At 55.3% G+C, this 18,640-nt stretch overlaps 2 protein-coding genes across 7 annotated transcripts in view; one reads left to right on the top strand and one right to left on the bottom strand.

The window, feature by feature from the left end:
• The first annotated feature begins 95 nt into the window (after positions 1-95).
• On the top strand, positions 96-12,190 carry LOC308577537 (kelch-like protein 23). Its single transcript, XM_081177827.1, has 3 exons — positions 96-1,729; positions 2,747-3,161; positions 11,520-12,190. The coding sequence occupies exons 1-3, from the start codon at positions 817-819 to the stop codon at positions 11,830-11,832; spliced, it is 1,641 nt and encodes a 546-aa protein (XP_081033953.1). The 5' UTR covers positions 96-816; the 3' UTR covers positions 11,833-12,190.
• Positions 12,191-13,349: 1,159 nt separating this feature from the next.
• The window catches only part of ADAMTSL5 (ADAMTS like 5), a 44,825-nt gene continuing 39,534 nt past the window's right edge, over positions 13,350-18,640 (bottom strand). For all 6 annotated transcript variants that reach the window (XM_081177795.1, XM_081177793.1, XM_081177794.1 and 3 more), the window contains exons 9-12: positions 16,125-16,288; positions 15,802-16,045; positions 14,652-14,723; positions 13,350-14,361 (exon numbers count right to left, since the gene is read on the bottom strand). In XM_081177795.1, coding sequence (XP_081033921.1) covers positions 14,045-14,361; positions 14,652-14,723; positions 15,802-16,045; positions 16,125-16,288 — 797 coding nt within the window. In that variant the 3' untranslated portion in view covers positions 13,350-14,044. The remainder of the gene's footprint in view (positions 14,362-14,651; positions 14,724-15,801; positions 16,046-16,124; positions 16,289-18,640) is intronic.

Genomic DNA, 18,640 nt, shown 5'->3' with positions numbered 1-18,640 from the left:
TTTGAAATGTGATATCAAAACTCGGAACGACAAAGCAAGTTTATTTGGGAGAGGATGGGAGCCATCTTTAACCTATCACCAATCTCTTTGAATTGAGTCTAGGTGCCTGACGTGCAGCCACAATGAAAATGTAGCAACTCCTTCATTCTCTGCTTAAGCAGCACTTCCCTTTACTTGGCTTCTGCAGTTGCAGACGTCAGTAGCACAGCAAGGAGACCTACGAGGAGTGAGTGTGTACCCCAGGAATGAAGACGTCCAAAGATCCTGCTGGATCAGGCCCATCTAGCCCAGCCTCCTGTCTTTGCAGTGGTCAAGCTTCCCTAAGAACCCAGGAATCCAGACAAGGCAGCAATGCTTCTGAATACCAGTTGCTGGAAATCACAGGAGGGGATTTCTTGCTTGGATCCTGCTTACGGGTTTCCCACCTGGTTGGCCACTATGAGAAGAGGAGGCTGGGATAGATGGACCTGATCCAGCAGCCAGGCTTTTCCAATGCTGCTGTGGAATATCCCGTTTCAGAGGATCCCTAGCTTCTTTGGGGCACCTGTGACATGGTCTGGCAGCCACACTCTTCTGACATTCTTGTGGAACCCCCAGGTGCAGCAGCAGTCTCTCTTGGTCCCAGCAGGGAAAGAGGGACGTTGGGCTTGGCCTGATCCAGCAGCTCTTCTTACATCCTGACGCTGCCTCACTAGCCGCCTGGGCAGCTGAGAGGGATCTATTTTTAGGGGCTGAGTTGCTGCTATATCCGTCTTGGCTGCCTGGCCAAAGCCCTCCTGCGCAGACCAAAGTGTGGTCTGCTTGCACCCAGTGAACATGGCTGGCCTGGAGGGGGCGTCTTCTGGGGCCCAGTCAGGGGGCCACGTGGTCCTGGAGGTGGGCGACAGGCAGTTCCCTGTCGAGCGCTGGGCCTTGGCCCGCTACAGTCGCTACTTCGAGGCCATGTTCTTTGGGGGCACACGAGAGCGCACAGCCCCTCGGATCCGGATCCAGGGCCTGGACCCCACTGCCTTCAAGGCCCTGCTGGCCTTCACACAGACGGGCAGCCTCCTCCTTGACCGCAACAATGTCACAGAGCTGCTGGAGGCAGCTGACTTCCTGCAGCTGGACTGCGCCAAGCGGCTCTGTGAGGCATTTCTGGAGAGGGAGCTGCACGTCTCCAACTGCCTTGGTTTCCTGGCCTACGCGCAATGCTTCTCCTGTGCCCACCTGCAGGCGGCTGCACTCTCTGTGGTGCTCTCACACTGGGCCGAAGTGGCTTCCGGCGAGGAGTTCATGGAGGCCCCTGCAGAGACGCTGCGGGTGCTGCTGCGGAGCGACGATCTCTTTGTGAGCCGCGAGGAGGCAGCCTTTGAGGCGCTGCTGCAGTGGGCGACTGCCGACCCTGCTGGGCGGGAAGCAGTCTTCCTGGAGCTGGCAGGCCTCATCCGTGGACCCTTCCTGAGCCTGCCCTTCCTGGAGCGGCTGGTGCGGCGATGCAAGAGCCCCCCAGGGCAGGACACCTCGGGACGGCTGCTGCAAAAGCTGGATGCTTGCCTGCCTGCCAGCTGGAGACAGGCAGGCCTCTCACCTTGCGTGGGGCGCAGCCATGAGGTCCTCTTTGTCCTGGCTGGCAAACACGACCAAGAGCAGCAGGAGCTTTTCCAATTCCAACCGAAGACGGAGGTGTGGCAGACCCGGGCGCCCCTCCGGCGCAAGAACCTCACCCAGTATGCTGTGGCTGCTATCGGTAATTCTTCTGGCTTCTGAGCTTGCACAGAGTGTGAGCCAGCCTGCAGGTGGCTGGCATTTTCCCCATGCCATTGAGAGTCCAGTCTCTGCTTTGGTGCCCTCTGGGTTGGTGTGGGCGGGCAGAGGGTTTCACCTTGAAGTTTGCGTCTAGTGGAATGCTAGGTGGGAAAGAGTGCCAGCTGTGGCTACCTGGTGCCAGGAGGTTTGGCTGCACCCCGCACATGCTCAGAGGTTCCCTTTTCTTTAGAATTGCTTCCTGCTTTGCAAGAAGCCTGGGGGGGAAAGCTTCTACAAAGTGTACTGCTCTGCCATGGCCTTGCCTGATGTGGGTGGTGCTGCGGTCTAAACCACTCAGCCTCTTGGGCCTGCCAATCAGAAGGTCAGCAGTTTGAATCCCTGTGATGGGGTCCTGTTGCTCTCTCCCAGCTCCTGCCAACCTAGCAGTTCCAAAGCATGCTGGTGCAAGTAGATACAGTAAATGGGTACCACTGTGGCAGGAAGGTAAACGACATTTCTGTGTGCTCTGGTTTCTGTGACAGTGTCCCGTTGCACCAGAAACAGTTTAGACCCAGAAATAATAATAACGATAATGATGATGCTCCTGCAGCTGGGTTCCCCCGTCCACTCTGGGTGGCTTCCAACAAAATGCTAAAACACAGAAGTCTCCAAACTCCTTGTCTTGGGCTGCTTTCCAATAGATGTTTATTTCCTGGCCATGTCTCCCTCAGCCTCAATTCGCCCTGTCTCATACCTCTTTGGGGCATCAGGGAACCCCAATGGAAATGGGGGCAAAAATAGCCATTGTCCCCCAGTTCTATGTAAGCAGTTGGTTGTCCCCACCTCATCCTTGTTGCTTTTGCTTCACACCGAAACAAATGCAGGATGTGAAATATCACCCCTTGGAGACGAACTGCTTTGCTTTCATCAGGAGGCAATGTGCAATGGAAGTGAAGCCTCTCTGTGTGGTGGGTCCGTGGTGGAAGGGGAAACGGCATCTCTTGCACTCTCTCCACAGGCAACTTCCTCTTTGTGACAGGCGGCTACTTCCGCGAGGAGTTTTCCTGGTGCAGCGTGGGCTGGGTGCTGATCTACAACAGCTGGGACGACAACTGGCTGGATGGCCCGGCCATGAAGACGGCACGCCACAGCCACTGTGCTGTGGGGGTGGGCTTCCACCTCTACGTGATGGGTGGCAGCACTGAGGAGGGGGCTGTCACGCCTGAGGTGGAGCGCCTGGCGCCCACGGACTCTTCCTGGGAGAGCACCAGCCCCCTGGCCCACCCCGTGGAGAGGGCCGGGGCGGTTAGTGTGGGGACTCGTGTCTACGTTGTCTGTGGCCTGGACGAGAATGGAGATGTCTGCCATGCTGTCCAGCGGCTGGACGTGGAAACGGACATCTGGGATGTGGTCTCCTTCTCGCCTCTCCCTAGGTGAGGCGGCTCTGGAGGTTGGGATGTTAGAGGTGTGGGGCACATCCTGCTCCTTCTGGAGTAGTGTGTCCACCTTGGGTCCCCCCCCCCGCACTCAGCTCCCACCTGTGGCTCCTAGAAGCTTCTCCTAGGCTTCTCCTGCATGTGAAGACAGGCTTTGGTGGGCAGAGCGGACATGACCAAGAGGGGATCCAACGGACAAGCAGGCAATTTCTGCACATGCTGTAGAGAGAAGTGAGGGGCTGGTGGAGTTCGTCCTCCTGGGAAGGAAGCCCATTGGGAAGGAAAACTCTGGTCCTCATCCTCCACTGTGTTGTTAATGGGGCAGGAGATCTGGAAAATAATTCACATCTGGCAACCAATGCGCCGTTTTGTTTTCAGATAGTAAAGATAAAGGGACCCCTGGCCAATAGGTCCAGTCATGACCGACTCTGGGGTTGCAGTGCTCATCTCGCTTTACTGACCAAGGGAGCCGGCGTACAGCTTCTGGGTCATGTGGTCAGCATGACTAAGCCACTTCTGGTGAACCAGAGCAGCGCATGGAAACGCCGGTTGCCTTCCCGCCAAGGAGGCAGGAGCTGGGACCGAGCAACGACCTTCTGATCAGCAAGTCCTAGGCTCTGTGTTATAACCCACAGCGCCACCCGTGTCCCTAGTAAATGGGGTAGACAAGTCCAAAAAGCCCAGGACACAAATTTTCATGGCCCCCTCGCAGCTGTGGTTGCTCATGTTTAAACTTATCTATCCACGTACTCGTATCTGAAACCAAAGAGGCCCATTGGTTGTCAGGTGGGAAAAATATTGGCTTTACAATGGTATCTCAGGTTACATACGCTTCAGGTTACATACTGTCAGAGCTGCTTCAAGATCCTAGCTCACAGAGGATCACGCTAGCCAGCGGTCATTAAGTAAAAGTCTTTATTGAATTACAGTTTCCATTCTCACGCTGCTGTCTGCAACTCTACGTCTACTAGCTAGATCGGCGAGGCTCCGTCTGAGTCTCCGCCCCGTGCGCACCAACTTAATATCCTAGCCTTGCTCCACCTTTTCCTCCTGACTGTCCTCCTCTGGGTCCCTCTACCCCCCGGGGCTTCTTCCTTCCGGGATTCTTCTGACGCTGACCCAGACCCTTCTGCCTCCTTGCGCCGGGCTTTAGGACCCGGTTCCCTTTCGGGGCTGCTCACTGCGCCGCCTTCCTCTGCATTTGAACTTGGCGCGCGCGCCCAACCTTCCACTTTCCTCTTAACCGTTTCTTCGCTCCCCGATGGAGGTGTGGCCACTCCTGACTCCTGCCCTCCCTCCTGTGGTGAGCTGCCAGCGCTTCCCTCCTGGCTCCTTTCCTCTTCCCTGCTTCCTGGCGGTGACGCTGGTCCCGATTTCCAGCTGCTCCCCCCTGAATCTCCTCTGGCTCTATCTTCCTGGGGTGCCTCCCTAGACTCCCCCCTTGCCCTGGCCACTGGTGCTCCTTTCTGTGAATCCTCTGATTCACTGGAAAGACTGGGAGATCTCGGGTCGTCGTCATCACTCATCCTTTCCTCTGTCTCCTCCCCTTCGCTCTCTGTTTCCTCCCTTGCCCATGCCTCTGCACCTAAACCCCTGACATCCATCCCCCCCTCGAAGCCCCCCAGTCCCCCCTCCCCTCCTTCCGGTGCTGGAGCTGGGGGCTGCTGTTGCAAAGGGACGAACGTCGGATATCGGTCGCTTCCCGTGGCAGGCCTCCAGCGGAACTCTTCCAGGTCTTCCTCTCTGCTCTCGTTGACGACAGGCACCTCCTCTTCCATCTCTGTGCCGCCGTGCTCGAAACCAGGGTCGTCCCCGAAAATGTCCATGTCCGTCTCTCCCGCACTTCCTCCAGGCGGCGTTGCTCGGCCGGAACAGTCCAGCCACTTCCTGCGGAACTGCTCCTCCGGCCTATCGTCCCACCAATACGAGGGTTCTGAGACAGATCCCGAGGGTGACCCCTCCGGGGAACGGACGTCTCGTGTTGGTTCCTCGTCCGAGTCGAACCCCCTGAACGTGCTGTCCGAAAGCGTGGGCGTGAAAAGCCAGTCGTCGAAAAAGTCTGCTGGCATAGGTCTATGTGGGAAGAGGGCATGAAACTCGTCTTTGAGCAGAGGTTCGTCTAAAGCGTAGCCCGGCACCCAGCTGTTCGCACTGGCCGGGGTGCCCTCCCTGGCGAGAAAGTATTCTACTCCCTCTTCCCCCCATCTGGAGTCCAAAATCTCCGTGACTTCGTTGATGCGCTCCTCCTGTGCCACTCCCGCGAGCCCCGTTCCTTCTCTGAGCGGACTCGGCGCCGTTCCGGGTTCCTGGAACCTGTGCGGTGCCTTGTAGGGAGTGAGCACCGATCTGTGGAACACCGGATGCATTCTGGAACCCTCCGGAAGCGCCAGCCTGAAAGCCACCGGGTTGACCTGCTCTTCGACTTGGTAGGGCCCCAGTTGTTTATGCCCTAGTTTCTTCTTGGCCAACGACCTGGCCGGCACTGCGTGGGCTGCTAACCAGACCCAGTCTCCCACGTGGAGCTCTTCGCCAACCCTTCTGTGTTTGTCCGCTTGTACCTTGTATGCGTGTTTAGCCAGCTCCAGGTGGCGCCTCAGCTGATCGTGGACTTCCTGCAGCTCCGACGCGAACGCATCTGCTGACTGCGGCTCCCCTTCTCCTCTGCATTCCAGTCCCGGAAAGGTTCTAGGGTGCCGCCCGTTGTTGGCGAAGAACGGCGTGACGCCCGTGGATACGTGCTTCGTGTTGTTGTAGGCAAACTCTGCAAGCGGCAGGTAATCCACCCACGTCGCAGGCTGTTGGTTTGCATAACATCTCAGGTACTGCTGCATGATGGCATTGGCTCGCTCCGCTTGCCCGTTGGTCTGCGGGTGTCTCGCCGACGCCAGATTGATCTTGACGTTTAGGAAGCCCATCAGTTTCTGCCAGAAGTTCGAGATGAACTGCCGCCCGCGGTCGGACAGAATAGACCGTGGCAGACCGTGAACCTTGAACACGTGGTCTATGAACAGTTTGGCGGTTTGCTCCGCCGTGGCCACCTTAGCACACGGAATGAAATGCGCCATCTTGGAGAACAGGTCCACCACCACCAACACTGCCGTCTTGCCCCTTGAGCTGGGCAGATCCGTGACAAAGTCCAGAGCCACCCTTTCCCAAGGTTCGACCGGAGTTTGCAGCGGCTCCAACAGTCCAGCTGGCGGTTTGTGCACCGGCTTTGCCCTCTGGCAGGTGTCACACCTCGCTACGTAGTCTGCGACCTCCCCTCTCATTCCAGGCCACCAGAAATCCCTGGCTACTAATTCCACCGTCTTCTCCTTGCCAAAGTGCCCGGCCGTGGGTGCGTCGTGCAGCTGCTGTAGCACCTTGGCTCGAAGTTCGTCACCCGGCACGTAGATGGCCCCTTTACGGATGAGCAAGCCATCTCGTAGCTGGAAACCGTCGGCCGCTGCCTTGCCCCCTCGCACCTCTGCCATCTTCGTTTGTGCGAAGGAGTCCCCCTGCAACGCTCGCCGCACCGCCTCTAGGTCCACGGTCGCCGCGGCGCACGCCCACACTGTCGGTGCAAAGATGTGCATGGCGGCCGCTGGTGTTGCGTCCTCCAGATACTGTGGCTTGCGGGAGAGAGCGTCTGCCATGATGTTGGTGTCCCCCGGGACATACTCTATTCGGAAGTCGAAGTCCGCAAAGAACTCAGCCCAACGTATCTGCCTCTGGTTCAGGAACTGTGCCGTGCGCCAGTGTTCCAGATTCTTGTGGTCCGTGCAAACCTGCACCGTGTGCTTGGCGCCGATCAGAAAGTGCCTCCACGCCTTGAACGCTGCATGAATGGCCAGCAACTCCCTGTCCCATATGGTGTAGTTCTGCTCGGACTTGCTGAGCTTCCTGGAGTAAAACGCTCCCGGCCGCCACACGCCCTGCGGGTCCTTCTGCAGCAGGACCGCCCCCACTGCTCTGTCCGAAGCGTCTGTCTCCACCCTCATCGGCATGCTGGGGTTGACATGAAGCAGCTGCTCTTCCGACGCGAAGAGACGCTTGAGGGCCTGAAAGGACTGCTCCGCCTGCTCTGTCCAGATGAACTTCTTCTTCTTGGAGCTAAGGGTGTCAGTGATGGCCGCCGTCTGCATCGCGAAGCCCTTGATAAACTTGCGATAGAAGTTCGCAAAGCCGACAAACCGTTGGACCTCCTTCCGGTTGCGTGGGCTCTTCCAATCCAACACCGCTCGAACCTTGGCGCTGTCCATGGCGAGCCCCTTGGCAGACAGCTTGTAGCCCAGAAAATCCACCTCCGGCACGTCAAATTGGCACTTCTCCAGCTTGGCGTAGAGCCTGTGTTGCTTTAGCCTGCCCAGCACTTCCTTGACGTGCTTGTCATGTTCTTGCTGCGACTCCGAAAAGATCAGGATGTCATCCAAGAAACAGACGCACGTCTTGTAGAGAAGTCCCGCCAACACGTGATGCATAAATGCTTGAAAAACGTGAGCGCCATTTTGCAATCCAAAAGGCATAACTCTGTATTCGTAGGTACCCAGTGGCGTGAACATGGCTGTCTTCCACTCATCACCTTCCCGCATGCGAATGAGGTTGTACGCCCCCCGCAGGTCCAACTTGGTGAACACCTTTCCCTTCCGTACCTTCGCCAGGAGGTCGTCGATGCGGGGCATGGGGAAGTCCGACGGCTTGGTCACACTGTTCAAAATCCTGTAATCCACTACGAGTCTTTTTTGGGGCGTGTCTCGCTTCTTAACAAAGAATACAGGACTGCCCCCCACTGCCTTAGACTCCCGGATGAAACCGCGCTCCAAATTATGATCGATGAAGTCTTTGAGTTCCTGCAGTTCGTCCTCAGACATGGAATACAGCTTCCCTTTAGGCAGCGCCGCCCCCGGCAGCAGGTCAATTTTGCAGTCATATGTTCTGTGAGGGGGTAGCCTGTCCGCCTCCTTCTCGCAGAAAACTTCCAGAAATTCTGCGTACTTGTGGGGAATCGCTTGCAGCGTGCCTAGCAGCAGCTGTGATTCCTCTTCCTCTCCTTCCTGCCTGGGTACGATGCAGTGTTCAGCACAAAAGGAAGAGCCGAAGACCAGCTGCCTCTGGAACCAAGCCATCGTTGGGCTGTGCTTGTCCAGCCAACTCATACCCAATACAATGGGCGTGTCAGACAGTTGAGTGACGTTGAAGCTGATGACTTCCCTGTGATTCCCAAGTCGCATCACCATTGGTGGCGTCTGCTTCACCACTTGCCCCCCTAGCAGCTCCCTGCCATCCACCGTGACAACCTGCAGGGGCAGTGTGGCCGGCAGCAACTGCACAGCGTGCCTGTCGACAAATTCCTGCCCTATAAAGTCCGCGTTGCTGCCGGAGTCGATGGTGATTGGCACGTCCATGGTGATTCCATTGGGCAGTTGGAGAGATGCTGTGAGCCTCACTACTGGTTTGGGCGGGAGGGGGTTCACTGGCTGTAAAACTTCTGGGGACTGCGTCACTAACACGTCTGGCTGGGCCCCAGTGCCTCTTCCTCCAGCCAGACATCGTCGTTTCCCTGCTGTGGTCCTCCCTGCTGCGTTGCTGCAGTCACCATTGCTGAGGCTGCAGTAAGCTTGTGGGGCCTCTGGGGACACTCTTTCGCCATATGCCCTGGCTGCTCACAGACGTAACACTTCCTGGTCCCTCTAGGAGGCTTCGCCTTCACTGCTGCCGGTGCTAGGGCTCTGGTTGCTGACTGAGCCCTTGCACCTCCAACCTCCATAGGTTCGGCTCCTCCTCCTGGCGGAGGCGTGGATTGCGCTCGCGCTGCTTCTCTGGGAAAGAAGGAGGGGCCCCCGGCTGGTTCGCGCCCTCCACGTCCTTCGTCCTTGCTCCACGGACGTCCTTCCAGCCTCACCCCCACAGCCAGTGCCCTCTGAACGACCTCCTGGGTGGTTCGGGGTCTCTCCCCCCTCGCTATCTCATCATTAATCGAGTTGTGCAGTCCCTCCCAAAAGAGGTCTCTTACAGGAGCCGAATCTCTGTCCCATTCCAGGGCGCTGACCAAGGCGAAAAAGCGTGCAAGATACTGTCTGACGCTGGCCCTCCCTTGTCTCAGCCCATGCACCTCCTTCCGTGCAAGATCAATGTCAATACTTGATAAGAAACACCCATCCATCGCTTTAATAAAGGCATCCGCATTCTGGAGCGCCGGATCGTTATCTCTCCATAAATTGCGCAACCATGCTTTCGCCTCCCCATGCAGATGGGACATGATGAACCCCACTCTCTCCTGTTCATCTCTAAAATCTTTATGCAACAGTTGCAGTGCGCACAGTACGTCGGCTCTAAAGTTGGGATACTGTTGCAGGTTCCCATCGAAGTGAGAGAGCAGCCCGCCTGTCCGTCTCGCCAACCCAATTCCCTCCTGCCGGGGTGGTTGCTTTGCCAGTACGTCTAACCTGACCTGGAGATCCCTGCAGGCGGCAGCTGCCTCGTCCTCTCTCTTCCTGGATGCGAGAACCTCGGCGTTCAGTTGTGCCACTGCTTTTCTGAGGTCCTCTATCTGCTGCTCAGCCGTCATGTCTCCTGCCGTTCGTGAGCTCGCTAGTGGGCGCCTGTTTCTCTCCCCTCCTCGAGGCTGCAGATGCCCACAATGTGCAGACGGAGCCTACTGTCAGAGCTGCTTCAAGATCCTAGCTCACAGAGGATCACGCTAGCCAGCGGTCATTAAGTAAAAGTCTTTATTGAATTACAGTTTCCATTCTCACGCTGCTGTCTGCAACTCTACGTCTACTAGCTAGATCGGCGAGGCTCCGTCTGAGTCTCCGCCCCGTGCGCACCAACTTAATATCCTAGCCTTGCTCCACCTTTTCCTCCTGACTGTCCTCCTCTGGGTCCCTCTACCCCCCGGGGCTTCTTCCTTCCGGGATTCTTCTGACGCTGACCCAGACCCTTCTGCCTCCTTGCGCCGGGCTTTAGGACCCGGTTCCCTTTCGGGGCTGCTCACTGCGCCGCCTTCCTCTGCATTTGAACTTGGCGCGCGCGCCCAACCTTCCACTTTCCTCTTAACCGTTTCTTCGCTCCCCGATGGAGGTGTGGCCACTCCTGACTCCTGCCCTCCCTCCTGTGGTGAGCTGCCAGCGCTTCCCTCCTGGCTCCTTTCCTCTTCCCTGCTTCCTGGCGGTGACGCTGGTCCCGATTTCCAGCTGCTCCCCCCTGAATCTCCTCTGGCTCTATCTTCCTGGGGTGCCTCCCTAGACTCCCCCCTTGCCCTGGCCACTGGTGCTCCTTTCTGTGAATCCTCTGATTCACTGGAAAGACTGGGAGATCTCGGGTCGTCGTCATCACTCATCCTTTCCTCTGTCTCCTCCCCTTCGCTCTCTGTTTCCTCCCTTGCCCATGCCTCTGCACCTAAACCCCTGACACATACACTTCAGGTTACAGACTCCGCTAACCCAGAAATATTACCTCGGGTTAAGAACTTTGCTTCAGGTTGAGAACAGAAATCGTGCAGCGGCGACGCAGTGGTAGCAGGGAGGTCCCATTATCTAAAGTGGTGCTTCAGGTTAAAAACAGTTTTAGGCTAAGAATGGACCTCCGGAATGAATTAAGTTCTTAACCCGAGGTTCCATTGTACTGTATTTTCAGCTCTCTGAATGCAATACGTGGAATATCTTCATAACCCTCCACAAATCCAGAGCAGAGCCCCTAAGGTGGTTGGATGGCACCTGGTATGCCTCCTTCTGGCAATTTGAAAATTCAAAAGAAAAATCTTAACTTTAATAATCAAAATAGAAAATGTTAAGATAACCAAAATAATTGAACAGAAAATAATCAAACTCTGCAGTTGTTGTCCTCTCGCTGATGCCTTCCTGACCTGCAATGGGCGCCTGCGCTTTGGGGCTTTCACCCTGATTGTGACAGCCTCCCCCCCTTGACCCTGGGCCAAGACGGCCTCTTCTGAGCCAGGATGCGCCTTCAGAACTTGGAGGCACCTGCTGTCCGCCTGCAGATTTGCCAATCATCCCTCACACTGTCCATTCCCCCATTTCTCCATCAAATTTGGCTTTTCCTCCCCATTCCCAAAGGGAGCCCAGTCTCCTTCTAAATGCAGCAGTAAACTCACGACTGCCTAGGCTGAGGGATGTCCAGAGCTGCTTTGCACCTGGGACACCTCCAGGCAGGCAAGCCCAAAACATTTGGGCACCTGAGGCATCTCCCCAAATGGCACACACCCCACTCCCCACCAGAGGCAGGGGAAGATTTGCGTCAGGAACAGGAGGGGGAGAAGGAAGATCTGCCTTGGGATCAGCTGCCCCCTGGCGGTCACCTCCCCATGCCTCCTAGGGTGGAGGCACCTACCTGACGCTCTCCACTCTCCATCCCCAGGTATGACCTCTGTGTTGTGGCTCTGAATGGGGCCATCTACACCGTGGGAGGGGGCGCCTTCCGCTTTGATGTGGACTCGGGCGAGTGGACGCCAGTGGAGGAGGAGTGCCTGGCGCGACGGTTCTTCACAGGGTGCAGCACAGCCAATGGCAGGATCTATCTCCTGGCGCAGAGACAGGGCAACACTGCACTCCCCAACATGGTTCTCTTGGACCCTTACCTGGAGATGTGCCAGGAGGTGGACAGCAAGCTCCCCTGCCCGCTGCCCATCCACGGGACAGCCTCCGTGCGGAGATTTGACATTTGCGCATGACACAGTATGCCAACACCCTCCAAGGCAGCAGTGTGGGAGACGGAGAGCGGGAAAAGTCCGCTGCCCTGTTCTTTTTCTCTCCTTCATTTTGGAACGAAAAAGACCGTTTGGGTATCCAGCCATCTGTGGTGAAGCCTCGCCCACCGCAGGAGTGGAGTGCAGATAGCCTGCTCCTGCAGAGGGGGCTCGGTGGGACTGGGCCTCCCCTCTTTGTATGGCGGAGGCAGAGCTGCACACCACCTACTGGCCAGCGCTTGTGTTCCTGGCAAAGCTGCCTCTCTGCTCCCTCTCTGAGCTGATTTCAAATGACAGGGAGAGGAACTTGAACATAATAAGAATAAATGCAAGTTGCCAACCAGCACATTGATGGGATCAATCAGCGAGTTTGGGGGAAATGAGTGAAACGAAGTCAGGATGTTGGAGACGTGTGAGATGGCAGTGATACTGATGTGGCCATCGGGTTTCAGTCCTGATCCAGATTGTGGTGTGACAGGGCCAAGGTAGGGGCGGGGGCTGCATGGGGGTCATTTTGCATCAAATCCCTCCAACTTCTGTTTCCTTGCCTGAAAACACAGCTGGAGGGGGGGAGGAATCTGGGCAGGTGGCCCACGTGGAAGGGAATGTGGTGGAGATGGGGGTCCCCAAAACAGCCCCCATTGTGGGGGTCCCTATGCTCCTCCTACCTGTGAAGATATCCTATTTTTTAGTTGCATTTACTGCTCTCCCTCACCTGGACTAGGCTACAGAGCATTTGCAAGTTCTCCAAGTAAATCATCGGGCTGCCTCACGCTTCGCAATGCACCTCCCCAGGGACCCTGCAATGCAGGAATCACAGCAATGGGATCCCTAACAGATGGCCATCCAACCTCTGCTTAAAAACCTCCAAAGGAGGAGAATCTACCTTCTTCTGAGGGCAACAGAGCAGTCAAACAAACCTAAATTTGGCATTGGACTCCTTCCTGCAAAATACTAACGCCACCATAATTGCTGCACCACAATTGTCCAGGAGAGGGAGCCATAGGCTGCCTGTAGCCTGGATAAATGGAGGATGAGGCAGGATGGTTTAGGGAGTGTGGGGTGAGCTGCCTTCCCCTGAGGCCATGGACACATTAGCACCTTAAAAAGCACCAAGGTCCTTTCCACACACACCCTCTTCTCCCCACTGCTGCATTGTAAATCACCCCTTGCTGTCCATATCTGCAATCACTGCCCATCACTCCTGCTCACAAGTTGGCGTCTGTGCATGTGTAAAGGCTGTGTCAAATGTTTGCTTTGCTGAAGCTAGTTTGAGGGTGGCTTGGGAAGTTTATGTGTGTCATTAGAGAGCCAGAGTGTTGGATTGGGACCTGTGAGACCTAAGTTCAAATCCTCCTACCTCGCCCATAGAAAGCTCCCTAGGGGGCCTTGGAGGCCAGGCGCTGCCTCTCAGCCGATATCCCAGTGTGGTTTTGTCATGTGCACCATGTTACACTCCCAGGAGATATAAACACAATCAATGAATGAATCAATGCAGCATGTCAGACCGTAGAATACCTTTACTAGTTTCAAGGAGCAGAAATGAAGACTGAGCTTACGAGGCCAGAGGGACTCTGTATATGCCCCAGAGTCCTCTTGCAGGCAGCGTCCTCTGAGATCTTGGGCAGAGTCAGCCATGGTGGCGCTGTGGCTTAATGTGTCCGGGAGATGGGTGGAAGTGCAAGTCAGGCCACCAATGCCCAGGCGATCTTGGCCTCCTGATTTTGGCAAGGGGAAGGAGAGCATAGCCATTGGGGGCAACCCACTGCGCCAGTAGCTGCATCTGTCGTGAATTCTCTTTCAGAGCAGATGAGCAGCTGCCACTGCTTCCTAATGCAGGGAGTTCCACAGCTTAACACAACCTCCTCTGTGAGAAGAAGACCTTTCTTTTGTCCCCCCTGAATCTTCCAATGTTGCAGAGTCGAAACCTGAGCATGGCAGGGAAGGGGATCCTAGGAGCAACTGTTAGGGAGACGCAGAATCCCCCCCGCCCCCTCCCGGGACTGAATGAAGGCAAAAGCACTCAAGCCCAGATCTCCCTGGCCAATCGCGTTGTGAGAGAGGAAGAGTCTCCCTTCCCTTGAATTCGCCCTCGTGCACAGACGGCAGCCGCGAAAGATCCGTGTGGCGCACTCGGAGGTCCGCAGAGGGTCCGGATTCCCAGACGGTGGACGCGGCAGAGACGGGGACCCCCACCTTAGGGCGGGGTCCCACCCCGGGAGCAGTGCTTGGGGACGTCCCTGAGCTGCAGGTCCTCGCGGGGCGTCCAGGGCCGGGCGTAGCCGCCCCGGGGCAGCAGCAGGCGGTTGAGGGTGTGCTCGTAGTTGACATGGCGCCGGGCCATCAGGACGTACTCGCGCTGCTCGGCCAGCAGCGGGCAGTCGCAGGCGTCGGGCACCCAGACGAACTCGCGGCGCACGACGGGGAAGCGGTTGCGGTAGGTGTGCAACACCTGCACGTCGTAGCGCGTCTCCTGCCCCACCCGGCGCTTGGAGAGGATTCGGGCACGGAAGACTGCGCAGGCAGGCAGGGGAGAAAGGAGGTCAGGAGGGGGCTTTCCTGAGGCGGCCCCCCAGGGGAAGAGCCCCTCGAGGGAGGGCTCTCCTCATCCTGCTCCCCTCTCCACCCGTAACAACATCCCAAGAACTCAGGAGCTTCGGGGATAACAGGAAAGGGGGTGGGGGTTCCTTGGCATGGGACCCTCTACGCTCCTCCCCACCTTGGCCCTGGAGGGAGGAGGGAGACTGCGGCAGTTTGGACTAGATGACCCTTGAGGTTCCCTTCCATGCGGAGGGGCCACGTACCAAAGTCGCTGTTGCAGTAGTGGTGGATGCGCTGGGATTTTCCCCTGGGAGAGTCACACGCCCCGCACAGCCCTGCAGGATGAGAAGAAAGCATTTTGTGGGGGGAAAGGGGGGGCACTGACCGCCTTCTATTTTATGAGTAGTCCTTCCTGCACTTCAACCCTGCCCTCTTTCCCCCCACAAGTGTGGGGCGGCGTATGGGGCTCTGGCAAAAGCCCTGAGAAGTAGGTCCGGCCGAGAGGTGGTGGCTGTTGGGATTTGGTGAGTTGCATGTGGCCTGGAAACCCAGTTCCAGGCGAGAGGCATGCACACAATCAAGCCCGCCCACCAAAGAATCCTGGGAACTGTAGTTTGCACAGCGCTGAGCTACAGTTCCCAGTACCTGGGGTTCTAGTCAGGGGCTTCTTCTACTCCTCAGGCTTTTCTTTTGCTGGGTTGGGGGGAGAAGAGGTGGCTCCTTGGAGGAATCTTCCTGCGACATCAAAGGCTGCCAGAAACCAGCCTGGGCTTTGTGGGTTCTGTGGCAAAATGTTGCACTAATGAACTCACAAGCTGGGGAGCTGCCTGCGCATGCCGAGAGCCAGGAATCCCACCTCAAATTATGGGGTGGAAGCAGCCCAAGGCTCCCAGGGTGCCTGGAGGGTGCGAGCTGCTGAAAGCAGCAGAATCTGTGGAGAAATTTATTCATTTCATGGCACTTCTATCCGCCTCTTCCTCCAAGCAGCTCCAGGGGGCTCCCGTGGCCCTGATCCCACACCAGCCCTGTGAGGTAGGCAAGACAGAGAGAGGCAGGGACTGGCCCCCAAGGTCACCCAGGGCGCTTGGGTAGCTCAGTCATTCCTCCATCGCTGGGGGTTGAGCTAGATGACCCTTGGGGTCTCTTCCAACTCTACAGTTCTATGATTCTATGAAAACAGGACATTGGAGCTGGAGGAGGGGGAAAGCAAGGGGACGGCAGACATGGGATCAGGGTCTGCATGGGTGGGTACCTTGGAAAAAATGCTACCACATCCCTCAAATCTCCTAGATTTCCAACAAGAAAATGTTTCTTTCTAAGAGCACTCCACTCCGGCACCCTGAAACTATTGTGGGGGTGAAGGAAGGAGAGATGGACAGAGAATGGGGGGGAGAGAGATAGATTTGAGGATACCTGAGCTCCCTGGGGGCACTTTGGCTGGCAAGGGCATTCCCTCCCGCTGAGGCGTCTTCCTGGTGATGTCGTTTTGGGAGGGCGGGACTGGCAGGATGGCTGGGTGCTCCCTTGATGAGCCATCCCCGACTTCCCTGGTCTGGGGCTGGCGAAGGGGGCTGGCGTCACTCTGGATGGGGTGGAAGTGCTCTTTCGGGAGCCAGAACTGGAATTCAATGCCCGCGTTGGGCTCCTGGAAAAGGACCTGAGGCAAGAAACAGGCATGGGGTGCATGGGCGAGACCCAGGTGGAAAACCCCCAAACAATTCCCTGGCCCATCTCACCATGACCAGCAAGTCCTCCTGGGTGGGTCCGGCTGCCTCAAGGCTCTCGTGGGCATCCGCTGTGCGAGTGTAGCGGATTTGGGTGCCTGCTGCCTCGTACGTCCCTGGCCAGTCAATGGCCCAGTCACCGTTGATGACGTAGCGCTGGTTTGCAGTCATCAGAGCTGGGGAGGGGAAGGAAGGACGTTTGGGGGAAGTTTTTGTGGTTTTTTTTAAATAGATATTTATTAAGAATTTTCCATTTTAATACATTAAAAATCCAAAAAGAAAAAACAAAAAAAGAAAACATATACAGTTTACAATCCTTATTTTTCTATAACATATTTCCCTGACTTCCCCACACCTCCCCTTCTTATATTCCAATTCAAATTGTTAATTCAACAAGTTCTTAGCCCCAATTTTTAACCTTTTTATATTTAGTTCAATTTAAAAAATCAGTTTTACAACATCAAAATTGTAAAATCAGTGCTCATTCTTAAATCTTAAATCCTTTTTCTAAAGTCGACCCAAATTCCCTTCCACGAATTCCCCCCTTTTCATACTAATAACAAAACAGAATAAAAAGAAAAAAGACGAATTATAATTATGCACCCTTTGGATCCCCAAACCCCACCCCGTCCCCTTTCCCGGTTTCAATCCCCAACAAATGTCCATCAGTCTTAATCTGCTATCAGCCTGGAGATCTCACGTCCAAGGCTCTTAATTCTCTCTCAGTTCCTCTCTGCCGGTTTTTTTGATAGTCCTTAGTATTAAACACCAGATCTCGGAGACGCTCTGGCCCGATAGGGACAATGTTTCTTCCAGCCAGACCTCCATACTTAAAAGTGGAGCCCAAATCTTGTTTCTTACTCCTTTCAAGTCCAAATGTCCCCAAAGCTCCAACTTTCACCTTAATCAAATTTGTAATCCTTGGGTCTTCAGATCTCCACATAAGGAGATCTCTCCATTCTTCAATCTCGAGCTCAGACCAGATTTTCATCATCAAGTTCTTATTTTCCTTTATAACCATCATGTCAGGCCTCTGGCTCTCCTTTGTCATCTGCAACATTACATCTCCTCCTTCCTTTTCCTCAGAAACAACATGTATCTCTTTCTCCACACTCTCAAAGTTCTCAAATTTCTCCTCTTGTCCAGCTGCATGAACTTCCTGGATCAAGTCCTTATCAAATTCAATGAATTTGTTTGCTGTTAAGTCCAGAGTTGCAACGTTGGTAGCCAAAACATCAATTTGGCCTTGTAACTTTCCCAAGAGAAATAAAACTCTGTCCAATTTAGCTTGAATTTTCCCTCCTTCAGCCATTCTTGTAATGTCCCAAAACCCCCTCTAGAGGGATTTTGGTTACTTAGTATTCCTTCCAGTTCAAATCCAAAAATCAAGTTAGTTTGTATCAGTTTTTCCTTGTTTTCAACAAAATATAACCAAATTGTAACGAATATAACCAGCAGAGACAATAGAAAACAAAGTTCTCTTTTCCTGTCTTGACAGCTAATTTGACAGCTGTCAAACTCTTCAATATCTCTTCAAAAGGCTCTCTCGCGGATCACTCCCGGGTCCGGGGGGTGGCACTTCAGCTCCCAAAATTAGCTCTTATCTTCCAGTAAGATTACTTAAACTGCCAAATCGTGAAATTAATGTCTTTACCCAATAAAAAAGAAAAAATCCTCTCGACCTTAGTTAGCTGGTCCTTGCTTTAGATTATATACAAGACGGGGAGACGGACTTCCTGTTTGCGCCTTCCCCAATCGTGCCTAATTAAAAAAAATAAAATTCTTTACAAATCCAATTTCCGTACTACTCACGGGTTGCTGCTTTAAAATCCAATTGTTCACAAGAAGAAGTCAGCGCTCTCCGACCATGGCAAGCGGCTTCACTCTGCAGGAGAAGCAGTCGACTCTCAGCACCGCGCCACTCACCCCGTCTCCCGTTCCGAAGCCTTTAAAAAGGCTCCTTCACGGGTCGGGGGGGCGCAAATGGTGCCCGCCGAGTCACCAGGTTCACAGGCTTCGCCGCCTGTGATTTTTAAGGGACCCCGCGTCGCCGCAGCGGCTAGACCCAAATCCTGCGGAGCCGATTCCCTCCGGAGCTCGGAGGGAATCCGCCATTAGCCGATGGTGCTAACCCGGAAGTCTTTTGGGGGAGTTTTTGGCTGGCCCCCTCCTCCCCAGCCAACCACCCCAGAACCCCCAAGGGAGCCTCTGGGTGCCTCCAGTTTCAGAGGAGGTGTGGGGAGCTACCACAGGCAGGGCCTGCTTGGGGGTGGCCCCTCAGGGCAATGCCACTGTCCTTGGAGCTCAAGAGGGATGTTTGTGCAGAAAGTAGCTGTTCGGCAGCCGAACTCTCTTGGAAGGTGGTGGGCTCTCCTTCCTTGGAGGCTTTTAAAGAGAAGTTTGGTGTCCATCTGTCAGGGATGCTTTTGCTGCAATTCCTGCATCACCGGGAGTTGGGCTAGATGACCCTTGGGGGCCCCTTGCAATGCTTCTAGGATTCATGAGAGGTTTTTAAATGGAAGATGGGT

This window comes from Podarcis bocagei, assembly GCF_964188305.1.
Source record: "Podarcis bocagei genome assembly, chromosome: 18".
In the NCBI taxonomy this organism is placed as follows: Eukaryota; Metazoa; Chordata; class Lepidosauria; order Squamata; family Lacertidae; genus Podarcis; species Podarcis bocagei.
The sequence above is the reverse complement of the archived record's forward strand: the minus strand, read 5'-3'. Positions and strand labels throughout refer to the sequence as shown.

Bases quoted from the DNA above. Each gene is read 5' to 3' on its own strand.
- LOC308577537 (XM_081177827.1), top strand. From the start codon at position 817: ATGGCTGGCCTGGAGGGGGCGTCTTCTGGGGCCCAGTCAGGGGGCCAC. The intron at 1,730-2,746 runs GTAATTCTTCTG...CTCTCTCCACAG, and splicing joins GTATGCTGTGGCTGCTATCG to GCAACTTCCTCTTTGTGACA. The intron at 3,162-11,519 runs GTGAGGCGGCTC...CTCCATCCCCAG, and splicing joins TCCTTCTCGCCTCTCCCTAG to GTATGACCTCTGTGTTGTGG.